Source organism: Tachypleus tridentatus, chromosome 6 (genome assembly GCF_004210375.1).
Source record: "Tachypleus tridentatus isolate NWPU-2018 chromosome 6, ASM421037v1, whole genome shotgun sequence".
Classification (NCBI taxonomy): domain Eukaryota; kingdom Metazoa; phylum Arthropoda; class Merostomata; order Xiphosura; family Limulidae; genus Tachypleus; species Tachypleus tridentatus.
The window spans coordinates 45,653,800-45,680,103 of NC_134830.1; the positions used below are offsets into that span (position 1 = coordinate 45,653,800).

General features: G+C 31.5%; 1 protein-coding gene across 1 annotated transcript in view; it reads left to right on the forward strand.

Moving 5' to 3' along the window:
* Positions 1-26,304, forward strand: part of LOC143252379 (hypoxia-inducible factor 1-alpha-like) — a 68,855-nt gene that overhangs the window by 30,024 nt on the left and 12,527 nt on the right. Inside the window, 7 exon segments of the mRNA XM_076504387.1 lie at positions 76-182; positions 13,572-13,719; positions 14,707-14,879; positions 19,144-19,233; positions 20,002-20,189; positions 23,796-23,926; positions 25,140-25,753. Of these exon segments, the coding sequence (XP_076360502.1) occupies positions 76-182; positions 13,572-13,719; positions 14,707-14,879; positions 19,144-19,233; positions 20,002-20,189; positions 23,796-23,926; positions 25,140-25,753 (1,451 nt within the window).

The window sequence follows — 26,304 nt, forward strand, 5'->3', positions numbered from 1 at the left end:
AAAGAACTAAGTACTGTAGCCAAAATTTTGTGTTGTATGAAATAATATAAGAGTGGGAAATTTGTTCATTTGAAGGATTCAAGAATTACTGGAGTACAGACCAGAAGAGCTTCTGGGAAAGTCAGTGTATCAATATCACCATGCTCTAGATACTCAATTAGTGAAGAAGAATTACAAAATTTGTAAGTCATAGTTTTGATTTCTTGAAATGACAATTACTTACCATGAATACATAAATGGCTTCCTTATTTGATCACAGAGTAACATGTTTCTGTTCAAACTATTTTTGGACAAGTATTACAAAAGTAGAAATGATCTAATAAGTGCATAAAAGAAATTAGTGTATTACTTCAATGTACAGATACAAAATATGCAGCATATTGTGCCTAATTTAATAGAACATTTATATAACACACTGGTTATATTATCTTATTTGTGTAAACACTCAAGGTCATCTCATTTCATTATAAAGTAAACTGATTCTAATGATATTTAAGTTATATCTGAAAATACAAATATGTATTTATGTGTTCAAATTCTTTCATGTATGTCTTCTCTATATTTAAGTTTTAATGGTTACAATTACCTCACAGTGAAAGTAGCTAAAGTTGCAAAACTAACAGTATTGAAATGAGTGCCAATTCTGTTTCAATTTGATCTTCCATAAGCTAGATTAGTTTAATGGTTCAATAACAATTAAAATGTGCAATTATTGTAAAGGTTATTGTTACACGTAATAAAAGGATTTAACCTTACACAAGCTTGTGTATGTGTGTATATAGTATTTAAAAATTTTATTTGGGTGTTAACAGTTTTGAATGTTTGATCTGCTGAATGTTAATTTTTTGCCATGAAGTATTGTACAATTTTCTCAGTAATCTGTTTTGTACCTATGTTATTGTTTCCATGCCAGTCTTTTTTTTTTAATTAGTTGAAACACATTGTTTTTGTTTTTTTTATATCCCATACTTACATTAATGAAACAAAAATTTCTTTGATTTATTACATTTCTGCACAAAATATACTCAGTAAATGAATGTTACGTATCTGGATTTATGTGATATATAGTAAATAACAGAAATGATTTTCTCCAGTGTTTTAGTAGAGCTCAGTGTAAACAGCATTTCCAGTGGCCATCTAACAAACTAACTATGACCAAATAATTGAAAATATGTTAAGATGTGGTTTGCTTCAGCTAATATTGGCAGATACTTATTATGAAATGTGGAGTGCACCTGAGTCGTCTCAAGCTAGTCTTAAAGTCATTTTTAATGTCTTCTAAATAGTATTACTGTATATTATAGATCTTTAACCATTGAAATATGTTGCACGAAGCAATCCTATCATTAACCTGTCAATAGTAGGTGAGAATGTGTGTGTGTGTGTGTGTGTGTGTATCTTGGTGAGGAAAATAATGTCTTTTTATTCTTGAATTACAAATATCCAGCTTTAGTTGAATAGAACTTGTTTTGAAGAAAGTCAGATTGATAGAAAAATTTGATGGCACTTTAACGAGCAATGCCTTACTCATTGTTGGTTAAAAAAATTTAGATTTTGGCAAGAAATGCTTAACCTAATGAAAAATTCTTTGTTGGAACTTCATCAGTTCTACAAGGATGCCTATTTTATTTTAAAAGATCACTACACAGTTTTTTAGGTGGTGCATTGGTAACATTGTGGCATTCTAAAATTGTAAATAGAAAATTATAATTCTGTTTGTCTGTTACTTGTACACTTGTTCTTTTTTAATGAAAAATGTTGCTTAATTGTAAATAATATTAATATAGAAAATTTTACTACTGTTAAATTTCTGTATCTGTATACTAAATTGTAATGTCCCTGTGGACTAGTTTTCTGCCAATATTACAAACTTACTTTAATTATCAACATCTTATGTTTTATTTGGGCTTTATGGTTTTGTTCACTGGCTCTATGCCAGTAATGGCAATTAATTTCAAGTAAGTTTTTAACACTTGGTGGTTTAAAAAAAATATATAGATTGCAAAAATTTGACAAGATTTGTACTGTACATTCATGTCCTAATAACTTATCACATCTTATTTGTTCTGTCTGTGTGTGTCAGTTGCATTTCAAAAGACCCAAAAATTCGAGCTTATTTCAGATGGTTGACTTCACCTTCTGGAGTGAAAATAATAAACTATTTGAAAGTAAGCTTAAGTTTCTGGGTCTTTTGAAATTTACTTGAATTTATTGTTCATCCTTTGACACTTCTTTCATTGTGGCATGTGTTTGTTTAAATTGAAAACACAGTTTGAAGTCAACATGATGAATCACATCTGCCCTCTATAGGCAATCAAAATAAACTACTTTTGAAAATGCAGAAGCTTTAGATTTATTCCAGAGAACAAAAGGTATATTTTAAGTAAGATAAATTCCACATTCATGAGTGGTTGTCATGCTTCATTAATAGTTAAACCAGTGTTTCAGCCTGTGGAACTGGTAAATATATCAATCTAATCTTTCAGGCAAATGATTAATTATGTTTATTGAAACTGCTGTGTTTTGTAGTTAAGAAATCTATTGTTATGTAGACTCATTAAAAAGGGAGGAAGTAAAAGCATAAGGATGTATTGTCAGTACTGCAAGTACACCATAAACTTTCAAAAACTGTATGCCATGCATTAATAATATTTTGTTTTCCTTAATCCGGTACTGTGCTATTGCTTGAATGCTTCCTCAGTTGACTTGTGGTTATGAAAGTTTTCTGTATGTTTCTACTAGTTGTATTCTTCTTGAAATTGTTATTAGCTGGAGAAGTTTATCTACAAATTTGACCAATTGAGGAACTTATTGTCACTCTCAAACATTTTCTTCCTGAAGCAGTGACTTACTAAATGACCCAGTGCAAGGTATAATGTAGTGAGAAAGTTGGTCTTTTGTATCAGTTGTTTCATCTGTTGTCATAAAGTGAAATTGTATCACTTAGGACATTTTAATATTCTACATTCAGGCAAGACATCTGATTTTTATGACATTTGTGGGATCACTCAGTATTTTGTATGTATGAGGTATTGAACTCAAATGAGCATCAATTTATTTTTGTATGTTTTCAGAAAGGGTGAATTTTTGTTGTTGTTTAGACTGAGAAAAAGTTTAGTCTTTTGTCTAAAAGACTTTGTTTCTTACTCTGTGCTTGTTTTGCTTTTAGTACTTAATAATCTATAATATATATTGATAAAGATATTATTCTGATTTGAACATATTTTCAGTCAACAAGAGCATCAGATTTCATTTTAGAACATCTTAAAAACCATTCAGGTTTTATAACCCAAGCAGTCCTTGAACTTCTGCTTATTTTATCCCATTGTTGGTTCAGCTGATTTTGTAGTGCACCAGCAACCTAGGGAGCCACTCTGTACCCTTGAATGTAACAAATCTGTAGCACTTGAGTAAGGAAGCATATTATACTAATATAATAATAGGTAGGCAGATAATGATTTATAAGCATAAGGAAAAGTTTGATGGTGGAACATACAACTTGTTTCAACAGAACATTTGTCTGTCTTCAGGTATGATCAGTACTAAGCAGTCAGATTTACATATTACAAAAACAGTAGGGATTAAAAACAATGGATATAGTGTCAGCAGGTGACCTCTACCTATATTCTATCATATTTTATCCCTATTGTTTATGTAATGATATATAAACCTTGTATTGTTGAGTGCTGATCATATCCAAAGAAGGCAGACCAATGTTCCATCAAAACAAGTTGTATGTTTCATCATTAATAAAACTTTTCCTTATGCTTATAAATCATTGTTTGCCTTTCTATTATTAAGTCTCTGATAATTACTGCACAACATTTGGATAGTGTGGTAATAGAAAATTACAATAACTCCATTCTTTTAAGTTTGACAGTTTCTCATACATATGTTATTTCAGTGTGTTTGCAGAACATGCTACTTACAAACATTGAATATTTTTGGGCTGTCTTATAGATAATGAGGTTGGACCTTTCCAAAGAGTTTTAGATACATATATATACTTTAGGTACATTTGAAGACTTTCAAACATAGGAAACCTTACTTATGCAGCAGGGACTTTCTATTGTGTAATACTTAAATGCTGACCTTTTTCGTGTTCCACTTGCACATGGTCAAGGTGGGCAACCCACTTGAACATTTTTTTGGCTTTTTAGTTGATGATGAATTTGGAGACTCAATTTTGGTCTTTTATCTACTTTCTCCAGCAATATTGCATGTATTTTAGTGGGCACATATTTTGAAGCTGTATCTTTCTTGTTTTCATAATGGGACAATCAGTGATGTGTCAAGCATATTCTCTGAGAGTAATCACATTATTGTTTGATTATGTGACATCACACTCCCTTAGCCTTCGTGTGGAATTCTTTCTAGTAAGCACTCTCAACCATAAGGGAGATTTGTTATAAATTGTCTTTGATACATGTTATGAGTTTCACCAGTTATGTGTCTTTACTGTTTATTTTTAGGTGTAATCATATTTCACAAGGTTTGACCAATTTATGAGAATTAGATTAATTTAAAATACCTGCATCAAGCTAATAATGCTAAAAATATCTAGAATAAAAGTTTAATAATAAAAAAGTTAAAATGTAATAAAATTAGATATATTAAACATTCTAAACAATATTGTTGATGAAAATAACAAAATAAATATCAGAGTATGCTTTACATACAGAACACAACAACACAACTCTAGCTTCAAGTACTGAAGTATATTGCCTTATGTGTTAGCTTATATTAGTTTATATGTATCTTGTGGACTGTTTTGTACTAAGTTATGTGCATGAACTTAAATTATAAAATGGTCAATTTGTCATTGACAAAGAATTTGATGCTGAATAATGAGATTTTTGTATGTTTTAAGATAGACTGCATTAAGAGCAAAATACTGTTTTGTATTAACTTGGTGTTAGAAGGTTTAACTGGTAACAAACTGGGATATTAATAAAGATGACAGATTGTTGGGTTAATCTCAGTTGCACAAATGAAAGACAACTTGTGCCCATTGTTTTCTTGTTGTTTTGGCTAAGAAACAGCAAGAATCAAACAATATCATGATTGTGGACTATTTCTGGACTTTATGGATTTACTGAATATCCATTTTCTTTATTCTTTTTTATTGTGTTAGTTGTTGTACACAAATTTTGTTACAACTGTTATTTGTGGTAATATGACATTTTTCTGCTGACACATGAATTCAACTCTGGACTTATTTATGTATTTAGAGATGAACTAACTTATTATGTAAATTGTATTTAACTTTTTTCACCATGAAAATTGAATAAACTTGTTAGAATTTTCAATAATAGAAACATTTACACTGCTCATAAATTAGTGGAAGTAATTGCACTAATCAGTGTATAAAACCACTTTACAGTTCTTACTGCCTCCTGTACCCATGTAACTAGATCTCTGGATTAGCAACCAAACATCATTTCAGTCAAAGGTCTGACCAATGTAGCCTGATGTGTAAATGTTCTATATCAAAATGTTGTGGACTTAATATTTACAGATATTTAGAACTTTACATTCATCTTTCCTACTATAAAAAAAATAGTTTTCTGCATTCACATTAGCAACATTTTCTGAGTAGAAGAGATCAGTTGTGGCATTATTGGCTGGACATTTATGTTAATCACTTATCGGATTTCCAATATGTCGGAGGCTGAGCTCACTGATAAGCAATATTTAGAATTGAGGTTTTTAATTCTAAATTTGGTAAGAAATTTCTAATCTTGATTTTTTTTGTCTTTGGTGAAGCTTTATATCTAGAGCATCATGAAAGAAGATTAAGAAAAATGTTGGTACTGTCTGTAGTCTCAGGAGCACATCCTCAGCAATGGTGAAGAATCTCACCATGTTCACAGCCATAAATGACCCTGGCAACCAACGGGAATAAGGCTCAAATACCCAATTGGTAGCATTGCAGAGCAGCCTAATGGTCCAGCAAGATTGAAAGTGTAAAAATACCACTAAAAAAAACTGGTAGTGTACATCAGCACGTTACCTTAATGCTGAAGCACATAAAAAAAAAATTCATTCTGTGCATAGATTTAAAATATTAGAGGAAGCATTGCTCAGGAATGAACTTGGATTTCCTATTGAGTTCAGGCTTGTTAGAGAAGACTAGGCAATGATGGAAGTTGCCTTACCATGAGAAACAATGCCTTTGAACTGTTGTTGTCAAACACAGTTTCAGAAGACCATTCAACTATTTTCTTGTGGTATGGGACATTGAGTGAGCTGGCCTTCTTCAGCTGTGTGAGTACAGTAAAATCATTAAAGACTTTTGCATAATATTTTGGAATATCTGACATTACCATGTCTTGCAGAGAAAATGTAGGGACACGTCTTCTATAAAAACACCAGATTCTGCTCAGAAATATCCATTTGGAGCTGAAGCACTCTTAACAGGTTAAAACATTTTTTTTTTTAATCTAAGCTGCAGAAGAGGAATCATTATCTCAAGTTATCATAACAAGAATCATTTGTTGGCCACTACATGTTCAGCACAGACACTTCACCTCTAACAGTTTCTGCAATAAAAGGAGTTTTTTTTTTAGATCTTTCTTATTTGCAGAACTGTTAAGAAAGGTAGAAACACTATATCCAGGAGTAAATAGCTCAATATAAGGTAAAAACATTACAGCCAGAACTAGGTTGCCTGATGTAAGGTAGGAACTCTAGAGCCAAGTCTAGTCTAAGTAACCCAATAAACATGCTTGAATTCATTTTATTTTGTGGTTATAAACAATGGTTAAAAGTAATATTATGAAGGGACATCTTAAAATCTGTGATAGTTTGGTAATAAAATTGATAATTTAACCTAATATTTTTAATATCTTAGATTTGTTAACAAAATATTGCTCATTACATGTGAATAAATTATGTTTGTTCTAAAATAATAAAATATACTGGAAGAAAAATTATTGGTGTATTTGTTTTATAAATATTGCTTATCATGCAGTAAAAAAGTTTATAAATTTGTTACAAAAATGGTAAAATAGTGAAAGCAAAAATTTCTGATGTGAAGAATTTATTAATTTGAAGAAGCTGATAAAAAAAAAAAAAAAGATAGCTGGATACTTCATGTTATTTGGTTTTTAAAGTTCTAGAAATATCACAAGTAAAGAAAAAATTAGAATGTATTAAAGATAAACAATGACAACAACTGACATTACGTATAGACTGCATCATTCACAGAAATGGTGGCAAACGGCACATGTACTTGAAGTCAAAGTATGAATTGTCACTTCCTTCACTCTTAAAAATGTTAAGATATTGTATTTTATTAGAAAATTTAACTTTTGAAGCATGTAAATTGTGATAAATGAGAAACTTTCTGGGTTGGTCGTTGGTTAAAAAAAATTTAGTATTCAACAAAAAGAAAACTTATTACTAGGTAAGTTATTTGTAGTTTTATATTTCATTTTGGTAATAAGAATATTCTATATTTTTCAACATTTGAATGCCTTTGTTATATAAAATTTAACGTATGTGCCTAAATGTTATGCATTTTAAAACTGGTTCACACTGAATTATTTGAAAAACACAACTTTGTTATGTGAGATAAAAAAAATTTCTTTAAATACCTTTACCCATTTCTGAAGTAAATAGAAAATTCCTTTGTTTTATAGTATTAAAAATATATTATTTCAAAGCAGTCATGAATCAGGCTTTGTATATTCTTAGGATGATTGGCAAGTCACTGAGTCTCCCACTTATGTTTTGACCAATCAAAAACTGGAAAATAATCTAAAACTTGTGTTAAATATCAGCATATTATCTGCATTTTTTTTCAACTAATTTTTAAGGTTCTTTATGTAAGGACAAGTCTTGAAATTGTTATTGATTAGTGTTCAGTCTAAACAATAAAAAAAAAAAAAAACTTATTGTGTCATTGCCTAATATATCTTGTGAATATATCTATAAATAGTGGTATAATGTAATGCATAAGTTGAGTCCTTACTCTGTAATTTCTGAAACTTTTACAGATATGATGTAATAATATCTTCTACTGTTATGCAGCCAGTTGCTTTGAGGTTTATAAACTTACAATGTAACTTTATAGTTATGCCGTGTTATGAATAATATGTATGATACACAGTCTTTAGTGTGGTGGTGCTGCTTAAACATTGCTTGGTTTTAGTAAGGCTGAAATTGAACTATGTTTTTGGCATTATGTGATTAAATACTAAACTGATTTATAACCATATTTGATCTTTAGCTTGTGTCATGAGTAGTTTTTCCTCATAACTTAAGTATCATGATTAGGATAATAAATGTATAGTATATTATAAATATTATACTAACACACATTACAAATTTTTTATGTAAATTGAACGACAAATAAACTGTTTATAAACAAATAACCAAATATAGGGGGGTCAGAAAGTGTTTGTGCATCTACTTTAATGGTTAGTTGTGTAGCCTTTCAGGTGAATTTACTTGGTGAAATCTCTCCTCATAGCCCTCCATGATTGTTTGACAGTACTCGACTGGTATTTTCTTCCATTCTTCTTTACAGAAGGTCTCCAACTCTTGCAAGTTTTTTGGATGATGCTGACGAACCCTGGTCTTCAACTTATGCCAAACGATTTCAATTGGGTTGAGATCGGGTGACTACGATGGCCACTCCAGAATGCTTATATGATTCCTCTGCAACTGATGTGTGCTTAGGGTTATTGTCATGTTGGAAGATCCAATGACCCCAAAGTCGCAAGCTCCGAACATCATTCTTGATATAAGTGCCTAATATATCAATGTACTCTTCTTTTTTCATGATTCTGTTGATGCAGTGAAAGCTGCCTACACCAAAAGAGCTGAAGGAATCCCATAGCATGATTGAGCCACCTCTGTGTTTAACTCTAGGGACAGTATTCTTTGGAAGATTTCATTCCCCCTTCTTACAGAAAATATTACGAAAAGCCAGATTTTAGTCTCGTCTGACCAAAGAACACTCTTCCAATAGGTAAAGGGTTTATCTGTATGCTTTCTACGAGGACGGCATGCTATGAATCCAGAAGAGCATGACAAGTTCGTAACTGTAGGGGTGCTTACTTCAACCCCAATTTCCCTTACCAGTTTCTGTATGTCATTATGTGTTAAACGAGGGCTCCTACTAACTTCTCTGAGAACCTTTCTCTTGGTTCTCTCTGGAATTTTGGTGGAGCATCTGGAACAAGGGAGGTTAGCAGTTGATTCTGTAAGCTTAGACTTGGCAATTATACTTTGAACAATAGATTTCAGCACATTAAGTTGTATAGCAATACCGGAAAGAGAGACACGTGACTTGTATTTTACAATAATTCGGTTTTTTAAATCACCAGACAGTTGTTTCCTGTTCACCACAATGACCAAGCAAATAATGATGGAGATGGAGCTAAATTGCTGGAAGTACATTTTTTGCTGGCTAAATTCCAATAATTATGAACCCAGTGTCTAGTTCTGGAATGGTATAATGTAATTTATTTGCCAAACTAAACAAAATTTTTACGGGAATATCAGTTTTTTCACACGTTCTAAACTGTATGAGCACTTTCTGCCCCTCCTATTTTTGGTTATTTGTTTATAAACAGTTTATTTGTCATTTAATTTACATAATTAAAAAAAAAAGCTAAAAAAGCACTTGGGATGCAGGGGTACGAACACTTTCTCTCCTAACTGTATAAAATTATGATTATATTTTCTTTAAAGTATTTAATGGATTTTGGCAAAAACATAATAGTAGGGGCTGAACTTTAATATTACTGATTTCCCATAGCTGCAATTTCTGTGTTGATATGAGCATGGCAAAATCTCAAGTGTAAAAATCAGCATCAATAAATAAAGTCCATGCTCAGTAATGGTGAACAATTACCCATCTTACAGAGCAAAATAGGAAGGTGACAACAATCAAAATAAGCTGACAGTTCATTGTTAGAGGCCAGTAACAATTGTCAGAGATCTGTATAAAGCAAACTCTGTCATTTACAATGTCATGTTACAGTAGTGATATACAAGTCATTTACTACTTTCAACTGTGTCTTAAGGATTAGCAGCTAAAGGCACTCTTGCTGGGCAAGTCAGTATTCTTTTTTTGTTTCAAATGAATGTGTATATCATTAAAGACAGTTCAAGGAAGTGTAGCACCTTATTTGAACTGTATTAGGTTCAGGCAGTTTAGTTACGTTGTAGTGATTGGTATTTACTTGGTTTAATAATTGCATTTAAAGGTAAAATAACTTCTTTGCAAAAACAGTGTACTGTAGGAGATCAGGTTTATTTAATGATGTAACACTTTTTTTACCCACTAGAATTTTACAAGGTGAAAATTCACCTATTGATTCTCTAAGGATTGTTTCCAATTAGAATATATAATATCAGCAAACATTTAGAAATCACTGTTTCTGCTAATCACCATACCATTATGTAGTTCTCTTGAAACTACAGTTCAACATGTTTTTCTTGTTCCTCTGTCTTGGTCTGCCAGTTGCCATGCCAATATGTGGTACTCTTCAAACCATAGTTCAATATAGCTTTCTGGTGATGACAGTTCTGAATGAATTGGAGACACTTCTTATTTAGGGGTGGTGTAATATGGTGACTAAAATCAACCCAGTTTTCTGCTTTTCTACTATTGAACCCAGTCAATTGTTTAAATGTACATACTTAACAGTCAGACAGATACTTAATGTTGTAAGTATTACACTCTTCTCAGTTTTCAACTCTTGGACTTTTAACTGTAATAGACAAAGACGTGATTAGTAGATCATAGTTCTTTCGTTTCCAATCATATTTGTGCATGCAAGTTTTACACTGGAACATCTTTAATCTGTTCAGTGCCGTAGACGAGATAACTCGTCCAAACTGATTGGTAACACAGTGCCACGGACGAGTTAATTCACTCTCAATAATACCTAACTTCAACGCTAGACGTCAGCACCATACATGCATTTGACCTACATACAAATTGTTTCACTGTCAATCCAAAATGGCGTCACTGAAAAAGTTACAAAATGAAGAAGCATTAGAGTTGTATTGTACCAGCTGAAATACTTGGCAGTAAACAGGTTAAATAAGCAAATGAGTGGACATTTTTTAAAACTTGCCTTAATTTACAACCATGCCAAAAAAAGAAAAAAATGAATTAAAAAAAAAACAAACCTAGGCACCCTTCCAAATCATTTAAAAAAATTAATGCTATTTATTTAGTTTTCAGTAAACTTGCAAACGTCGATTTCATTTAATTATCCTTACGAAGGAACGTTTATTAATTCATGTTGATGATAATTTCCATGTTGTATCGTTGCTTAAAAACATTTCGTTTCTGCCGCCGTTTAAGGTATCGGAAATGAACACTTAGATTTTACTACACGTATTATATGTGTGTGTGTGTGTGTGTGTGTATATATAATCTTGGCGTGGCTATATAAAGAAACAGTTGTTTAACAGTGAACAAATGATGCAAATCTTCTAAGATAAATGACTATAATTATAAAAGCTTTTTTATTGATTAGGTAATTATAAAGAGCTTCAAAAGCAAAGTTATTCCTTTTTTCTCTCTCTTTTTCCATCTCTCCCAGATTATTTTTGTCATGTAGAGGGTGGAAAAAAAAATAGCTTGACGCAGTCATTTTAAATTCTGCTGTACAATGAGAGATGACATTGCATTAAAAACTGTTTCCCCATTTTTACTAGAACTTTGCTCTTTAAGCGCGAGGTGTTGCAATTTAAGATCGCTCCACTACCCGACGAAATTAAGTCGTACGTGCAACGCGCCAGATTTAGTAACGAGCTTTGGGAGACTTCAAGGCCTACACAGTTGTACTCGGTCTCCCGGGCCACTTTTCTAGGTAAGAATGCCATCGGCAGTAAAATGTCACAGTCTTAATCCACCGTTCATAAGCTCGGTGAACGATAATTGTGTTACCCGCGGTGTATGTAGTGGTTGGTCTAGGCTCATGGTCTGAGGTAGGAAGTTGTTTTTTAATTTTAAACACTGCTTGGGGATAGTTACGAATACGTAACCTACTACTCCAAAATAAAAATATTTAAAATCTTTATGAAATTTGCGGGCACTTGCTGCTTTTGTTGTATAACAAAGTTTGAACAAATTAGCTGTAATTAAAAAATTGAAATGTGCTAAAATAATAAGACACTACGTAACGGGTAATATGGGAAGCAAAATAATGTTGGGGTTTCAGATGTGTGACGAACTCCAGCTACTAAGGCTAAAGGGTACTATATACTTAAAAAAAAAAAAAAAAAGCATTTAAAATCCACTTGTAGCTACTACTAATAAAATAGTTCCAACTTAACGTTGAATTTATTTATTTTTCTGAGTGTATGAAATAGTTTAGAAAAAGTATGTTTAGAAGTACATTAATAGTAAGGGGTTTGTTTAAAAAGGATTTTGAATTTGAAACGCGTATTATTGAATTTGCTTTTGTTATTCATAAAGTGAATATTTTACTGTACTCGTTATAAAATAATTATGAAACGTAATCTCATTTGTGAAAAACGTTTTAAAACCTACATTCATGAATGTGTATCTGTCTTTTCTTTTTGCCGCTTTTAGTTTTTAAGAAAACTTCCTACAGTTGTACGTTTTCTTGTACATCTATTTCAGCCACATGACTTCTGCAGCTTACGTGCAAGGTTGAAGGTTATAAAAACTGTTAACTATTGAACAAGAGTTGCGTTGATTTGTACATTCTAGTGATTTTGAGATGTCTTTTTTTTTTCCTCCTAGTATATTTAGTTGATGTAATTTTTAAAAAATAATTTTTGATTTTATAACAAATTGAGAAGCACTGTTAAAATAATTCTGCTATAGTTTTGAGTAAAAAACATTGTTTTCAAAATTAAATGAACTGGTGGTAATGTTTTTGTTTTTATTTGGTAGACGTTTTTTGCTAAAAAAAATTAATTTTTAAAGTGAAATACTAACACATTTTATTACAACTGTACATAATAATAGTAATAGTATACACTTTATTTTAATAATATTGTGATGTATTATAGTTTTAAATATAGGCACAAGAGATGGAGGGGGAGGGGCTGTTGCCCACCTACTTTTTAAAAATGCTGTGACTATGTATTTTTGTTTGTTTCATCTGTTAACGAGTTGTCTCTACCTGGCAGGCAGGGTATTTATATCCTGAATCTGAATAAACATTCATTCAAATAGAGGCAAAAAATCAGTTAGGAAAAAAATGTAGATTTTTTCATTATTTAATTATATCAAAAGAAAACTAAATCTCAGTTCATGTATAATTTCACTTTGGAGAACATTTATAAAGATATGTTGCACCATTTTTCAGAAGCTGGTCATAATTTCTTGCATTATTTTGCAATTCGAACACCATATGATCATGTGATGGACACCTGAGAATTAGTTTTGGTGTTTAGCTGCCACCCCACCCCACTTTTGTAGTTTTTTTGCTGTTTCTGGAAATAGTAACATATAAGTTCTTTGGAGGAAAATAAGTTGTGGATTTCATTGTGGTCTGTCATTGTCAAATAAAGGCACAGAAATATATGGATACATTTGTGTGTATGATATGATACGATTTTCCCTCTAGTATTTTCAAAAGGACAGTGTGAAACTGGACCTTATCGTTTCCTTGCTAAACACGGAGGTTTTGTATGGATTCTAACACAAGGAACTGTGATTTATGAAGGCAATTCATCAAAGCCACAGTGTGTTGTGTGTGTCAACTATGTTCTTAGGTATGTCTTTAAAATAAATAACATTTTAAGAAGGACAGTAAAATGAGTTAGACTAAAAGTTTTTGTTTCAGTTACCTGGATCTCTTTACTGAGCTTGACTAGACCTAACCTAACATTAACCAAAATAAATGCTTCTGATATATGCATGTACACATTTCTAACTTGCAAATAATTTTTGTTATTACTTATTATTTTTGCTATAATATAAGACTGGTTTTTACAATATATTTGTAAATGAGGTATTTTCATTAAATTTTATTCAAAAACTTCTCATTTCTATACTGAAGGAATTTTTTTACAAGTTTGAAGCTTTAAGTTTTAGTTCATTTATATGTGAAATTAAAAAAATTAAATACCAAACTTTCATTACATAAGTTTGATTGTTATGTTTTGAAAATGTTATGTAATGAATGTTTGTATATCATTTTTACGCACAGATAATCTTTGTTGATAGAAAAAAGAATAAAATTCAATTATTACAGTTTGCTGATTAAGGAAAATAACTTGTATATTATGTGTTTTTAACTGTTTAGAAAAAATTGAACAAAATTTAACGTGGAATTATTACAGATTTGTCTTTATAACTAAAAAATAACTAATGGAGAAAGCTTACATTTGTTTGTGTGCATTACTGTGTTGCACAGTAGTATTGTCCTGTTATGAACTAATAAAATTTTGTGTACATATTTGGGTTGTATTTGAGAATTATAATATGGTACTAATTATCAATAGAAAGCTGCTTGCTAATATTAAGAACTGTCACATTTGACCATACAGTCTTTACTAACCAGTCTTGCTAATGATCAGCTGATTTAAGGTTAAGGTGATCTTGTCCAACATTGCATAGTGGAAGAAAAACTGATTTTCTTATGTCTGAACACATTTTCAACTAAGGACAAATTCATTAACTTTTAACAACTTTAGATTCAGTGTAAAAATATTCAAATTTCATTTTTCTACAAAAATATTTTTTTTTCTGAAATATAGTGGGATAGAAAATTCAGGTGAAGTAGTGTCAGAAGAACAAGTGGACAAGCAGCAAAAAACTCTGGTAGAAGTACCACCTTTAACAACTTCCACAGATAAACTTTTTTGTGTACGCACTGAAGATATGACTAAAGGCTTCCTGATGTTTTCAGATGAAAATGCTGGTTTGACAGGTAGAGTACTGCAGATGATTTTCAGTTAATTATGTGTACTGTTTTGTGTAAGAAGTATGAAATATTTCCTTGTAGTAGTAGCTTTTGTTTATTTATGGTTGTGGATAACATTTAAAAAACACATTTATTTGAATTTTCAAGAATTCATTCTACCTGTCTAAATGTTCAAGTTCTGAATAATCAATTATTTAATGTAATCTTTGATACAGAAATTATGAACTTTTTAATTCATTTTCTAGAATAGATGCATAGTTTCAAAAGCAACTGCTCAGTCACTAAATCTGTTGTATATTGGCTCTAAATAGAGTGATTCCATGAACATCAGCAATTTAAAAGTATCTCAAGTTTCCTAATACACTGAAAACAGGATTAGTTATCTAAGGTTCTTCTTGCAAGATCAAGAAATCTCTTTATTGAGACCATTTATAGCCTAAACAGTTGTACATTCCTATTTAGAAAAATTATATCCATGTCAGTAAAAATACTGGATTTTTTTTTTCTGTATCTTACTTCTATGTGCATATATAGCTGTTCTCATGGGGTGCTGCCCATTGTATGCCACAAGCCTTGAAACTTTCACTTAACCAACAATCCACATGGTACACGACATGCTCACATGTTAATAATCATGTCACAACCCTCCACCAATAGGAGCATACTACACAGTTTCCTGATGCATCTGGATCCCTGTATTTTATTCTGCCTAACTTCTCATTAGGCATTTATTGAGTGCAGACATGGTTCACTTTGTTTTTTTGTGGGTTTTTTTTCATGTGTTATTTTTTAATTTTGAGAAGTAGTACTTTAACTTTTTGTTGTTCAGTTTCTACAGTTTGTTCATTGTAGTTTTTTAACAAGTCTATTTTCATTCCAGGTATCCAAAATCTGTCACAATTTCTATGTACTATTATTAGCACTTTGTGGGTATTTTTTTTTCCCCTTTTTATATTTATTTTATCAGTTTGTGTGTCCTAGAGATTAAATTTGTGATCTGGCTCATGTGGTCCTACCCAGGGATGTTTTTGCACATCCTTCCATCAGGAGTTACACTTCTGTATGGTGAGAAATTGAGGTTGTTTGCACATGTTCTTTAGCTCCTGTGCAGACAACACTGTTGTGTATCTTTTCAACATGCATTACACGTGTACACTGTGTCTCGGAAGTTAAGGTTGTGCACATGTGTTGCAGCTTCTGTGCAGTTATATTTGGAGGATGATGTTGCATGTGTCAAATGTTGTCCCTCTAGCACTCCACTTCAGAGATGTTTATTACCTGAGGCTGATGTTGCACTGTGTGGAGCAAATCTGACTGCTTTGGATTTGACATGAACCACCACACTGGCACATCCCTTCTTACCATCATTCAGACAGTGGGTTCCCAGATGACTGATTATGGATTTGCATACATGTTCCCTGTTTTGCAAATAGATATGAAAATTGTCTCCTTCCATTTTTCTCAAATTGAGATATAAAAATGATATGGACAGAAGTATCTTACCATTGTTGTATGATATATGCTTGATGTTGTCTGGTTTTTTACTGTAGTTGATATGCCCTAGCTACTCTACACTATGGGGCACATCCATTTTAGCTTTCCTCACCTTCCCATTAGTGGATAGAGACTATGCAATTTGGGTTTGCAGTTGCCTAGTTTTCTCTCCTTCTTTTGATGTGCTTTTCTCATTTTCTATCTGTGTATGCAACACCTATATCACCACACTATAAATGTTTCTTTCCAATGAGGTTCACACTTTGTCAGTGTTCTTCAGATGCTTTCAAAGAATACTTGTCTGTATTCCTCATACTGGTCACTTCACAGTATCAATTTGAGATTCTAGTTTTATATATATGTGAGAAGAGGTTAGATCCTTTATCAGAAGCTATAATCTTCCTACATTGAAAATTTATTTCAGTTAGGTATTTACCTGCTCTCATCCTACCTTCACACTTAAAACTGGTACTTGTTTCCTGCCTAGTCTCATAGAGGGAGTCACATGCATCAAGAAGCTGTTTTTTTGCTTTTATTGATGGAGGGTTATTGCATGTGGGTAGATGGGAGTTTTAAGGATTGTGGCATGCAGAAAAATTGTGCATACAGAGAGCAGAATTAAGCAAGAATAGCTATATTTGTGAGTAGAAGTAAGTACTTGTTGGAAGTAAATTTTCAGTATAGGAAAATTATAATTTTTAGGACTTAAATCTATATATATATGTAAAAACGGCTGGTGTGAGTAGAGAAAAACTCTATGTGGAGGAGCGAACAACGTTTCGACCATCTTCAGTCATTGTGAACCTAATGAGGACCGAAGTAGGTCGAAACATTGTTTGCTCCTCTACGTAGAGTTTTTCTCTATCCATACCAGCTGTTTTTACATATATTTTTCTCTACAAGTGGATTTTCTCATCATCAAGGACTTAGATCTTTTTTTTTAATTAATAAAAATTTGGGTGATTTGTTTACAATAAAAAATACAATTACAATCAAAGATAATGTAATAAAAAATATAAAACTTACATTTTCAAATTTATATTAAATATAACATGATTAATTATTACTACATTTTTTCATTAGCTGAGGAAAGTCCACCCCCAATCCAATAGTTCAGCAATAGGTCTGAAAATGTATAATGCCAAAAACTGGATATTGATATATGGGGTTGGCATAACACAGATAGCGCATTGTGTAGCTTTATAGTTAATAACACAGAAGCAAACAAACTATTGACAGGCATATTTTCATTATTAATGAAAATTAATAGTCAAATGCTTGAAAATAAGTAAAACTACTACTATCAGGTCATCCCATAAGTAATGTCCAAAAATTTAATACAGAAAGTGCATCATTATTTCTGTCTTTGTAGAAGGCTTTAATGATTAAAATATGTAGTAGAAAGTGTATAAAAATGTTCAGACAAATGAAAAAAACTAACCCAACTCCACTTTTTGAGATCATTAATAAAATAAACCCTTATGAAGCTGGATGTGTCTGAAGAGCACATTAGGCATATAATTCTTTATAAGTTTTAAAAAAGGCAGTAGTGCAGCAGAAACTGTGAAACATTCAATGTGTTTATGGTGCAGTCTCTCAATGAAAGAAAATATCAAAGGTGACTTCAAAAGTTCAGATCAAAGTTGTCCTGTTGAGTTTAATGATGACTTGCTGCTAGCTGCACTTGATGAAGAATTGTGCTGTAACAGTTGAAGAACTAGCACAAAAGCATAATTCAACCCATTCAACAGTTCACCATCATCTACAACATCTTGGAAAGACAAGCCTTAGAGCAAGAGTGGACAGTTGCACTCCTCTGCACTTTTGCAAACATAAATCACCTTTTTTTGGACAAGTTTTTGACTGGAGATGAAAAATAGATATTTTATAAAAATGTTAAGTACCACAGACAATGGCTTAGTGCAGGTAAACTGGCTTAAAGCACAGCTCAAATTGGACTTCCCCTCTAGGAAAGTCTTGTTAAGCGTTTTGTGGGATATTGTTGGCATGATCCACTTTGAGTTGCTGTCACTCAATGTAATGATTACATCAGAATTCTGTTGTCAACAGTTAGAGTGCTTGAATGTTGCACTGAAGGAAAAGAGGCCTGCTTTGATCAGTTGTAAAAATGTGTTACACCAGGATAATGCACGGCCCCATACAACAAGGATCACATCTGCAAAGATTGAAGAGCTAGACTGGGAAAACTTCCATATCCTCCTTATTCTCCAGATCTTACCCCATCTTATTATCATCTATTCTGAAGTGTGCAGAACTATCTTGATGGAAAAGAGCTTGGAACACACTGTCAAAACTGCCCTCTCTACGTTCTATTCCTCCAAACCTCAAGAATTTTATGGAAGTGGCATTCAGAAGCTTGTGAATCATTGGCAGGAAGTAATTTATAATAATGGAACATACATTATTGATTAAATAACATTTAAAAGCATTTGAAATCCTTTCTTTTTCTGGACCTGAAAGCAGACATTACCTAAGAGATGACCTGATACATTAAAAATATGTTACAGGGGTATTATATTTGTGAATGTGTTTTAAGTGAATAGTGTGTTTGGCCATAACGAACTATGAAAATAAATGTTGTTTATCTCTTGCTTTCACCCAAGGGATATTGTTTAATGTAGATTATGCAATATGCTTTACTGTTCAGCTGTAATCCAAAATTTGTTATGGGTTTAAGGTCTGAATTCATCATGTTACTTTTTTCTGTTGTTTAGAAAAATGCAACCTTGTAATGTTACTTTAATTGTCCTTCCAGAATGTCAGGATGAACCTGAGGACCTGACACATCTGGCACCAAAAGTGGCAGATTTATGTATCCCTCTTGAATGCAGTCCTTACTCATCAGGTATGTTATATTAATAACTCAAAGCCTCTATTTAGAAACATTTAAAGTCTGCTGCAATTTTCAGAGAAAATGTACTGTGCTAATAATAACTTTGAAAAATATTGGTGTAATTAGCAGTTTATCTTCATGCATGGTAATCCTAAACATATATAATTAATTGTTTTCTGTAATTATGTTAAAAAATTAATGTCCAAGGATTTATTGTGTAAAGTTTGTAATGAAATGTTCATTGAAGTTTTAACTTACTAGAAGATGTTTGTTTCATGTATTTGAGACAAAAGTAAAATATTAGTAAATTAAATACTTTATGAAAATACTTGAACCTTCACATAGTTTAATATAGAAAAGCATACATTTTATAAGAGTGACTTGTTAAATAAGTTTTTAGTAATCAGGTTAACATGTTTTAATTTTTGGGGGCAAATGTTCTGGCTTTGATTACTGACTGCATTTTCCTTGACTTTTAATGAAGATGATATTTCTGGCATTGATCAAGGTTTAGTCAATAATTTACAACATTTCAGTGGAGATGTAATAACATAACCTTTAGTTCTATTAAGATAAAACAGAGAAATACGTATTGTAAGTGAAGTGTATTTGAAATCAACATGTACAAGTAGTGGTAACATGTAACTTTTAATGGATACATGTACATGTGTGTATGTTTAAGTACTTAATTCTACTTTTTCTGTATTGGTTTATTTCACTTTGTTTTTTATTGTGTTTTCTAAGGTATTATAAAAACGAGTTTATGGTTTTCTTGGACAGATTTATTTGGTGATGTGTTAATTGTGGGAGACAACAAGTTTCTACCAGAAGAGAATTTAGCATCTGAAGAATCCTCGTCTTTAAGTGGCCGTAGCAGTCCCCTTAACCGTGATCCATTTCTCAGATGCAAGGAAGCCTCTTTGAGTTCTCCATTTTCTACAGACAATGAAAGTTCTTCTCTTAGCAAGGTACTTTACTTGGTAACAAGGTTCTTTATTTAGTAGCTAGGTTCTTTACTTAGCAGGAAGGTGCTTTACTTAGTAACAAAGTACTTTTAGAACATGGTATTTCTTCCTTGCTTTACAAGATAAACTATATAAAGGAAAACTTTTAGGTCCAAAGATAAGAAAATGAGGGTATGTAATGAAAAGTAAAATATAATCAGTTTCTCTATTTAAAAAAAAAAAACTACATTTTTAAATCTGTTCCATCATGACTGACATTTTTATATGCTTATTGCCATTTGAAAAAAGTGATTCAATTCATTATGGAAGTTTTTAAAGCAATCTGATTAATTAATCCTTGGTTATTATTTAAGTAATCATGTAGAGATAATATCCAGTTTGAAATTAAATGTTAGCATGTGTGAAAAAACACAATTCCTGCTCTTTAAATATACGTGTTTAATCCTTAGGTACATTTCAAATGTAAATACACCTGTTCATAATTTATAACTTTTATTGGTATGTTTATTTACTTTATCACATTTATTCAAACATCAAACCCATATATATATTTATTTCACAGATCTTGCCTAGATCAAACAGAAACAATGTCTTCAAGTTAATTTGATAATATAAAAAAAATGCAAATAAATGCAAGATATTGTGTGTGTGAGTAATGTGTGTGTACTTGTGTGAAGGACAAAATAAGTGGTTAGTGAATGGTACTTTTTAAATCAGTGAAATTAAAATTTTATTTTTGTTATTAGTTTTCAAACAAATGAAGAGTTATCTAATTGTACTGCTATCCTGTTGACCATATGTGTTTTAATGAAAGAAAAGCAGGATAAATTCTGAATAATCTTTTTCTCTACAGATGCAGAGTTCACATTAACTCAACTACCATGCTTACACATTCTAATGACAATATTAAAAATCTCTTTTCTCTTACCTTTCTATCTTTAAGAAATGGACAACATAAGGCAGAAAATGGACTAGTGTATTCCCAGTGATAAGATAGTATTAAGAGTAGAACATAACTTTTATTATAGTTTGGAAGACATGTAATGTTTTGCTTCACAGAAACAATTTTTCCATACCTGATCTCAGAGATTTCCAAGTTTGATTTAACAAGTGCACATTTTAAATATTTTTAGCAGCACACAGTTTCCTTCTAATACTGGTCCTGTAATTGTAGGTTTTAGATTCGTGGTTAATGCATGTTACAGCAATATATCGAATGCTTCAAATGAAGAGAATCGTTTGAAATGCATTAATATAATACTTAAGTAAATTCGTAAACAATCGGTTTGACTTGAACACTCTTGGTCAAAGATACTTATTAAACCAAATTATAAATTAAATAATGGAAAGTTGATACACTGGTAGAGGTTTTTGATGATAATAATGATAGGTACTTTTCTACAGTACATTTTCTAACTTTACTGATTTTTGCTAGTACCATGTGACTGACTGATCGTCAAACTTTTGATGTACTTTTCCTTTCCCTGTAATGTTATAAGCATATGTGAGTGAGGTTAAAACTAATACAAACTTTTAAGTTACAAATAGACAAATGAGATTGAGGACTGAAACTAAATAATCACTAAAGTTGATCTTGGTATATAGGAGTAAGCATTCTTAACTGATAATGTGGATAGTTTTTAACTTTTTACAAAAGAGTGAAAGTATTTAAAAAAATGAAATTTAGCTTGTTAATCCTTATAGAAAAGAAAAAAAAATTGAACTTGCAGTATTAGGACTTGACCATCAGTACTTTCAAGCTTGATGTGTTAGTTTGTTATAACCTAAAAACAAGCTGAAACAAAAATAAATTAAAAATACTTAACAACAGACAAGTATACATAATCCTGAAATAATGTTATCAACCCTATTTATCCAGGACAATTGGAAATTGAAAATAATTCAATATGTAATACAGAAACATGTTAGTTAGATTTAGAAATTACAATAATTGATAAAGATATTGTTGTAAATATTTTTGATAAAAGAAAATATTTTGACTTTCCAATTTGTAGTTTACCATCTTTTAATAAGTTATCCCTGCTGGTACAGCAGTAAGTCTACAAATTTACAGTGCTATCAGGGGTTTGATTCAGGGTGAACTCAACAGATAGCCTGTTGTTGCTTTAGTATAAGAAAACACACACCCTTCTGTTATAAGCATTATAATTTTGCAATAATTCATATTGTAAAATTTGTAATTATAATATTTTATCATTAATGTTCAAATACTGATACGAAAAATTAATAGTTAATGGATTTAATAAAGAAACTTTAAATAAAATTATTAAACTATTGTGTAACAAATATAAGAATGTGTTAAATAAATGTAAAGAAATTAAAATTAGAGAAAATTTACTAAAAATTTCTAAACATTTTAGTTATGAATAAGGTCACTTAAATACTAGGCACTATTATGTCAATTCACACCTTGCCACATATAAAGGCTTGTTTAGAGCATGATAGTTGCAGTAGACTTAGCAAATGGGTGGTTGTTGAGTGCTATACTATACTATTCAAATAACTGGATGGGACTCTTCATACAAGTATAATTTGTTTACTGGGCTACCAATTGGTGCCTTTCTGCCATAATGGGGGTTGGAATACTACTAACTTCAAAAGGTAAGTTTTTAAGTTACTTACCCTCAAATGGTAATACCTTATTTTTCTTATTTTTATTTTTCAATTAAGTTTTTTTTATTTACTTTGGATAGCAGATACCTTCCCACAAGTGTCTGCAGGCAATGAAGGGTGATATAGATGTGGGACATTGTGGGCTAAGCACCCACATCTTGCCCTCTTAATATCTATTTCTACATCAGTTGCTATTCTTTTATTTTATTTCATTATGTGAGATTTGGCAAATGGAGGTTAAGAGTGATAAAAGGTGTATCCCTACCACAATATGGGTCCCTACTTCTTAAGCCACCTCCAAAACCTAGGGTACATTTTATATTCCACATTATAGCTTGTATCCTGAAATCTTTTTAATTAGTGCAGCATTTTTTGTTTATTATTTCTTAATTTACTTTTGTTTTGGGTTGTTTTTAAGTTATAGCAAACTAATATAATTAGTCAGAGGTTTGGATTTTCTGTGTTTAATGCAGTCCTTTCTTTTGTTGATTGTGGTTACTTAACTTTATCAGTATTCTCTGTAATAATAATAATACTCTCTCTCTCTTAGCACACTAGTGCTAATTTGAAATGTGTAATTGTGATACACATGTACCGTTATCAGTTGTAACAAATCGCTACTTCATAGCCTTGAATGTCATTGTTGCAATGTAAGTTTAACTTTAAGAAGTCGTAGATTGATGATCTAAATAAAAGTTATTATGATTGATGTTGTTTCTTAGATTATAAGTCCTTCAGTGGTACGTGTATAGTATAAATGAACCACATTCTAATGAAAAAATGATTTCTTGCATTGCCAATCAAAGTAAACTCTATGAAACACATTGCTAAAATTTGTCCACACCAGTTTCTCACCTTATGCAGTTACAAAGTTTAATTGATACAAAAGTTGACATACTATTGTTAAGTTTGTAGCATAGATTGTAAGTTATAACACTAAATTTTAACATTTCTTATCCTTTTTGCTTTTTTTAGGATGAAAACTTAGTGGAAAGAGCTCCATTTATCCCCATGTCTAATGGAGATGATTGTCCACTTCTGAGTCCCCCTGATACTGTAATGTGGGGTCCTCAAGAATATCCCCGTAGGAGATCATTGAGTCATAGGTAATGAAATCTTAACATGTTTTCAAAGAATGTTATTGATCTTCTGCTTACATGTCTATTAACAAGAATAAGCTGTTAAAAAAGCCCATCTTTGTGTTAAATTGTCCAGATATGCCCAGGGCTGATAACTTTATCATAAATGTATACTGTTGTATTTGTCGTTATTTTCTCATGAAAATAACAATATTTAAACATAAATGGCCTTCAAGAAGTGTAACCTAGAGAATTTAAGTTCAAATGTAAAAATCTTCTTGAGTGAAATTCATGACCTGCTAACTATTCAGCTGTTGTCTTTATAGACTGTATTTTTTAATATGTTTAAAAAAGGAAGTTACTGATATTATGGAAGTAGCAGTAAAGACAGTACTTTTTTATAGTGTTACTTAAAGGAAACCAACAGTTGAAGCTCATCACTAGAGTGCATGAAAATAAAACTTTGGATCTGTGGAGTATTAAAACCGAATATGCCACAACCTTTTACAGAGTGCCATTTAACACATTACAAATTATATTAGTTATGAACTTTTCATTTTACCCTACAGTACTAATATCTTGACAATTCATGTTAAGATACAGAAAGTATCAGACACAATACTGAATACTGAGAACTGTAGATACCTGTTTAGAAGTCTCTAGGGATTATTCTTATGCAATATCTAACTAACTGGTAAAAAAATGTTTTTTTCATTCTTCAGATGGCCATCTTGCACTCTGTCTGATCAAAGTCCGAGTCATACTGGTCACAGACATATCTTTAGTGTAAATATTTTAATACCTCAGCTTTCTGTGTACAACAGAGATGACTGTTTATCAAAAACTAATCATAGTTTGTAAAGATAAACGAAGTAAATTCAGAACTCTAGTGAAGATAACTTCTCCAGAAATGGCTATTTCATTGGTCTGACCCTGTGCATGTTTGGTTAATTTATTATTTTCAAAGCCTGGTTGGTCAGTAGTAAGTTTTCAAGACTTAATGCTAAAATTGAAGTTTGTTTCTCCATTGTGGACAGAATGAAGATAGCCCATTGTGTAACTTTATCTTTTTGGCAGATAAACTTAGCTTTGCCTTAAATACAAGTTATTTTTTAAGTACAGACTTTCATTTTCATAAAAAGTATTTTATATATGTAATTATCTTGTTGAACAAAGTTCATTATACACAGTTCTGTGAACCACATTTTTTTGACTTACAATAATTGTTGTAATGTTACAGTCCTTCTCGACCTATTATTGACTTGGAAGATTCCTCATCTTCAGGACTCTCACCACCCACTAGTGTATCTTCTTCATCTTATGTGCCACTGTCCTCCAGCTTTAAACAGTATTCTCGAAGTCGTAGAGACAGGTCAACTTTACAGGTTGATCGGAAACATCTAAACATACGAGCTTTGACAAGTCGAAGCTTGTCGCCAACTCTTACTGATCATGGAGGAGGGACTAAACGAGTTGCAGTGACTGTTCACAAACATATTACTAATGGTGGTAAAGTTATTGTACTAGAAAATGTGGCTAAGCCACGAGTAATAGCCAGCAAAAGCAAAAGTGATTGTGTTAGCAGCAGTGGTGAGCAGTTGACTCTATTAGAACATGTTTCTAAGCCTTCAGTGGTAGCAAGCAAAGGCAGGAGTCCAAGTTTTGGTGGAAAGGGAAAACACTTGACTGTGCCCAAAGTTTGTGTTACTTTAGCTAATGGGTTACCTGTTTTGGAAGAGCCCAAAGAGCAAATTTTTGTACCAAAAGACATTTGCTATAAAAGAACTGGTGATGTTGATCAAACACACATGATCAATGAGAAGAAAATGAGACTTGAAAGTGGACAAGAAATAAGTAAGTTGTTGATATGAGTTACAAACAAGTTTGGTTTACACAACTTCTTAATAATAAAGATTTGATGGCAAGTAAGATATGATTTAAATGTGGCACTAAAAATTATAACTAATTGCTTCAATATAGAATATTTACACTTCAAATCTGTGGCTGTTTGTCAGTTTCCTGATTGTTTTCATATAAATCTTATTAGCATAAGTTTCTTTTAACTAAATTATTCATGTTCTTATTGCCATTAGCTTAGTCTAACCTAAATCAAAGTTCTGCAAAAATGTATGGCAACATGTTAGTCCTCTATTGAAAGTCAGTTTTCAGATACATTCTTTCAAATATTGAAGACGTATATTTGTTTTGTAAGATCTTGGTTTGTTTCTCTTTGTTGATATTTTAAGTTTTCATTATGATAATGTGTATTAATTTTACAGAATTATTTAGATCAATAGGAAATATTGTATCACCAAATTCTGTAGAACACTTCAGAAAATTATTTTATTCTGTTACTAGTTTTAATAGTAGGGAAGAACAAACATAAAATAATCCTATATTTGTAT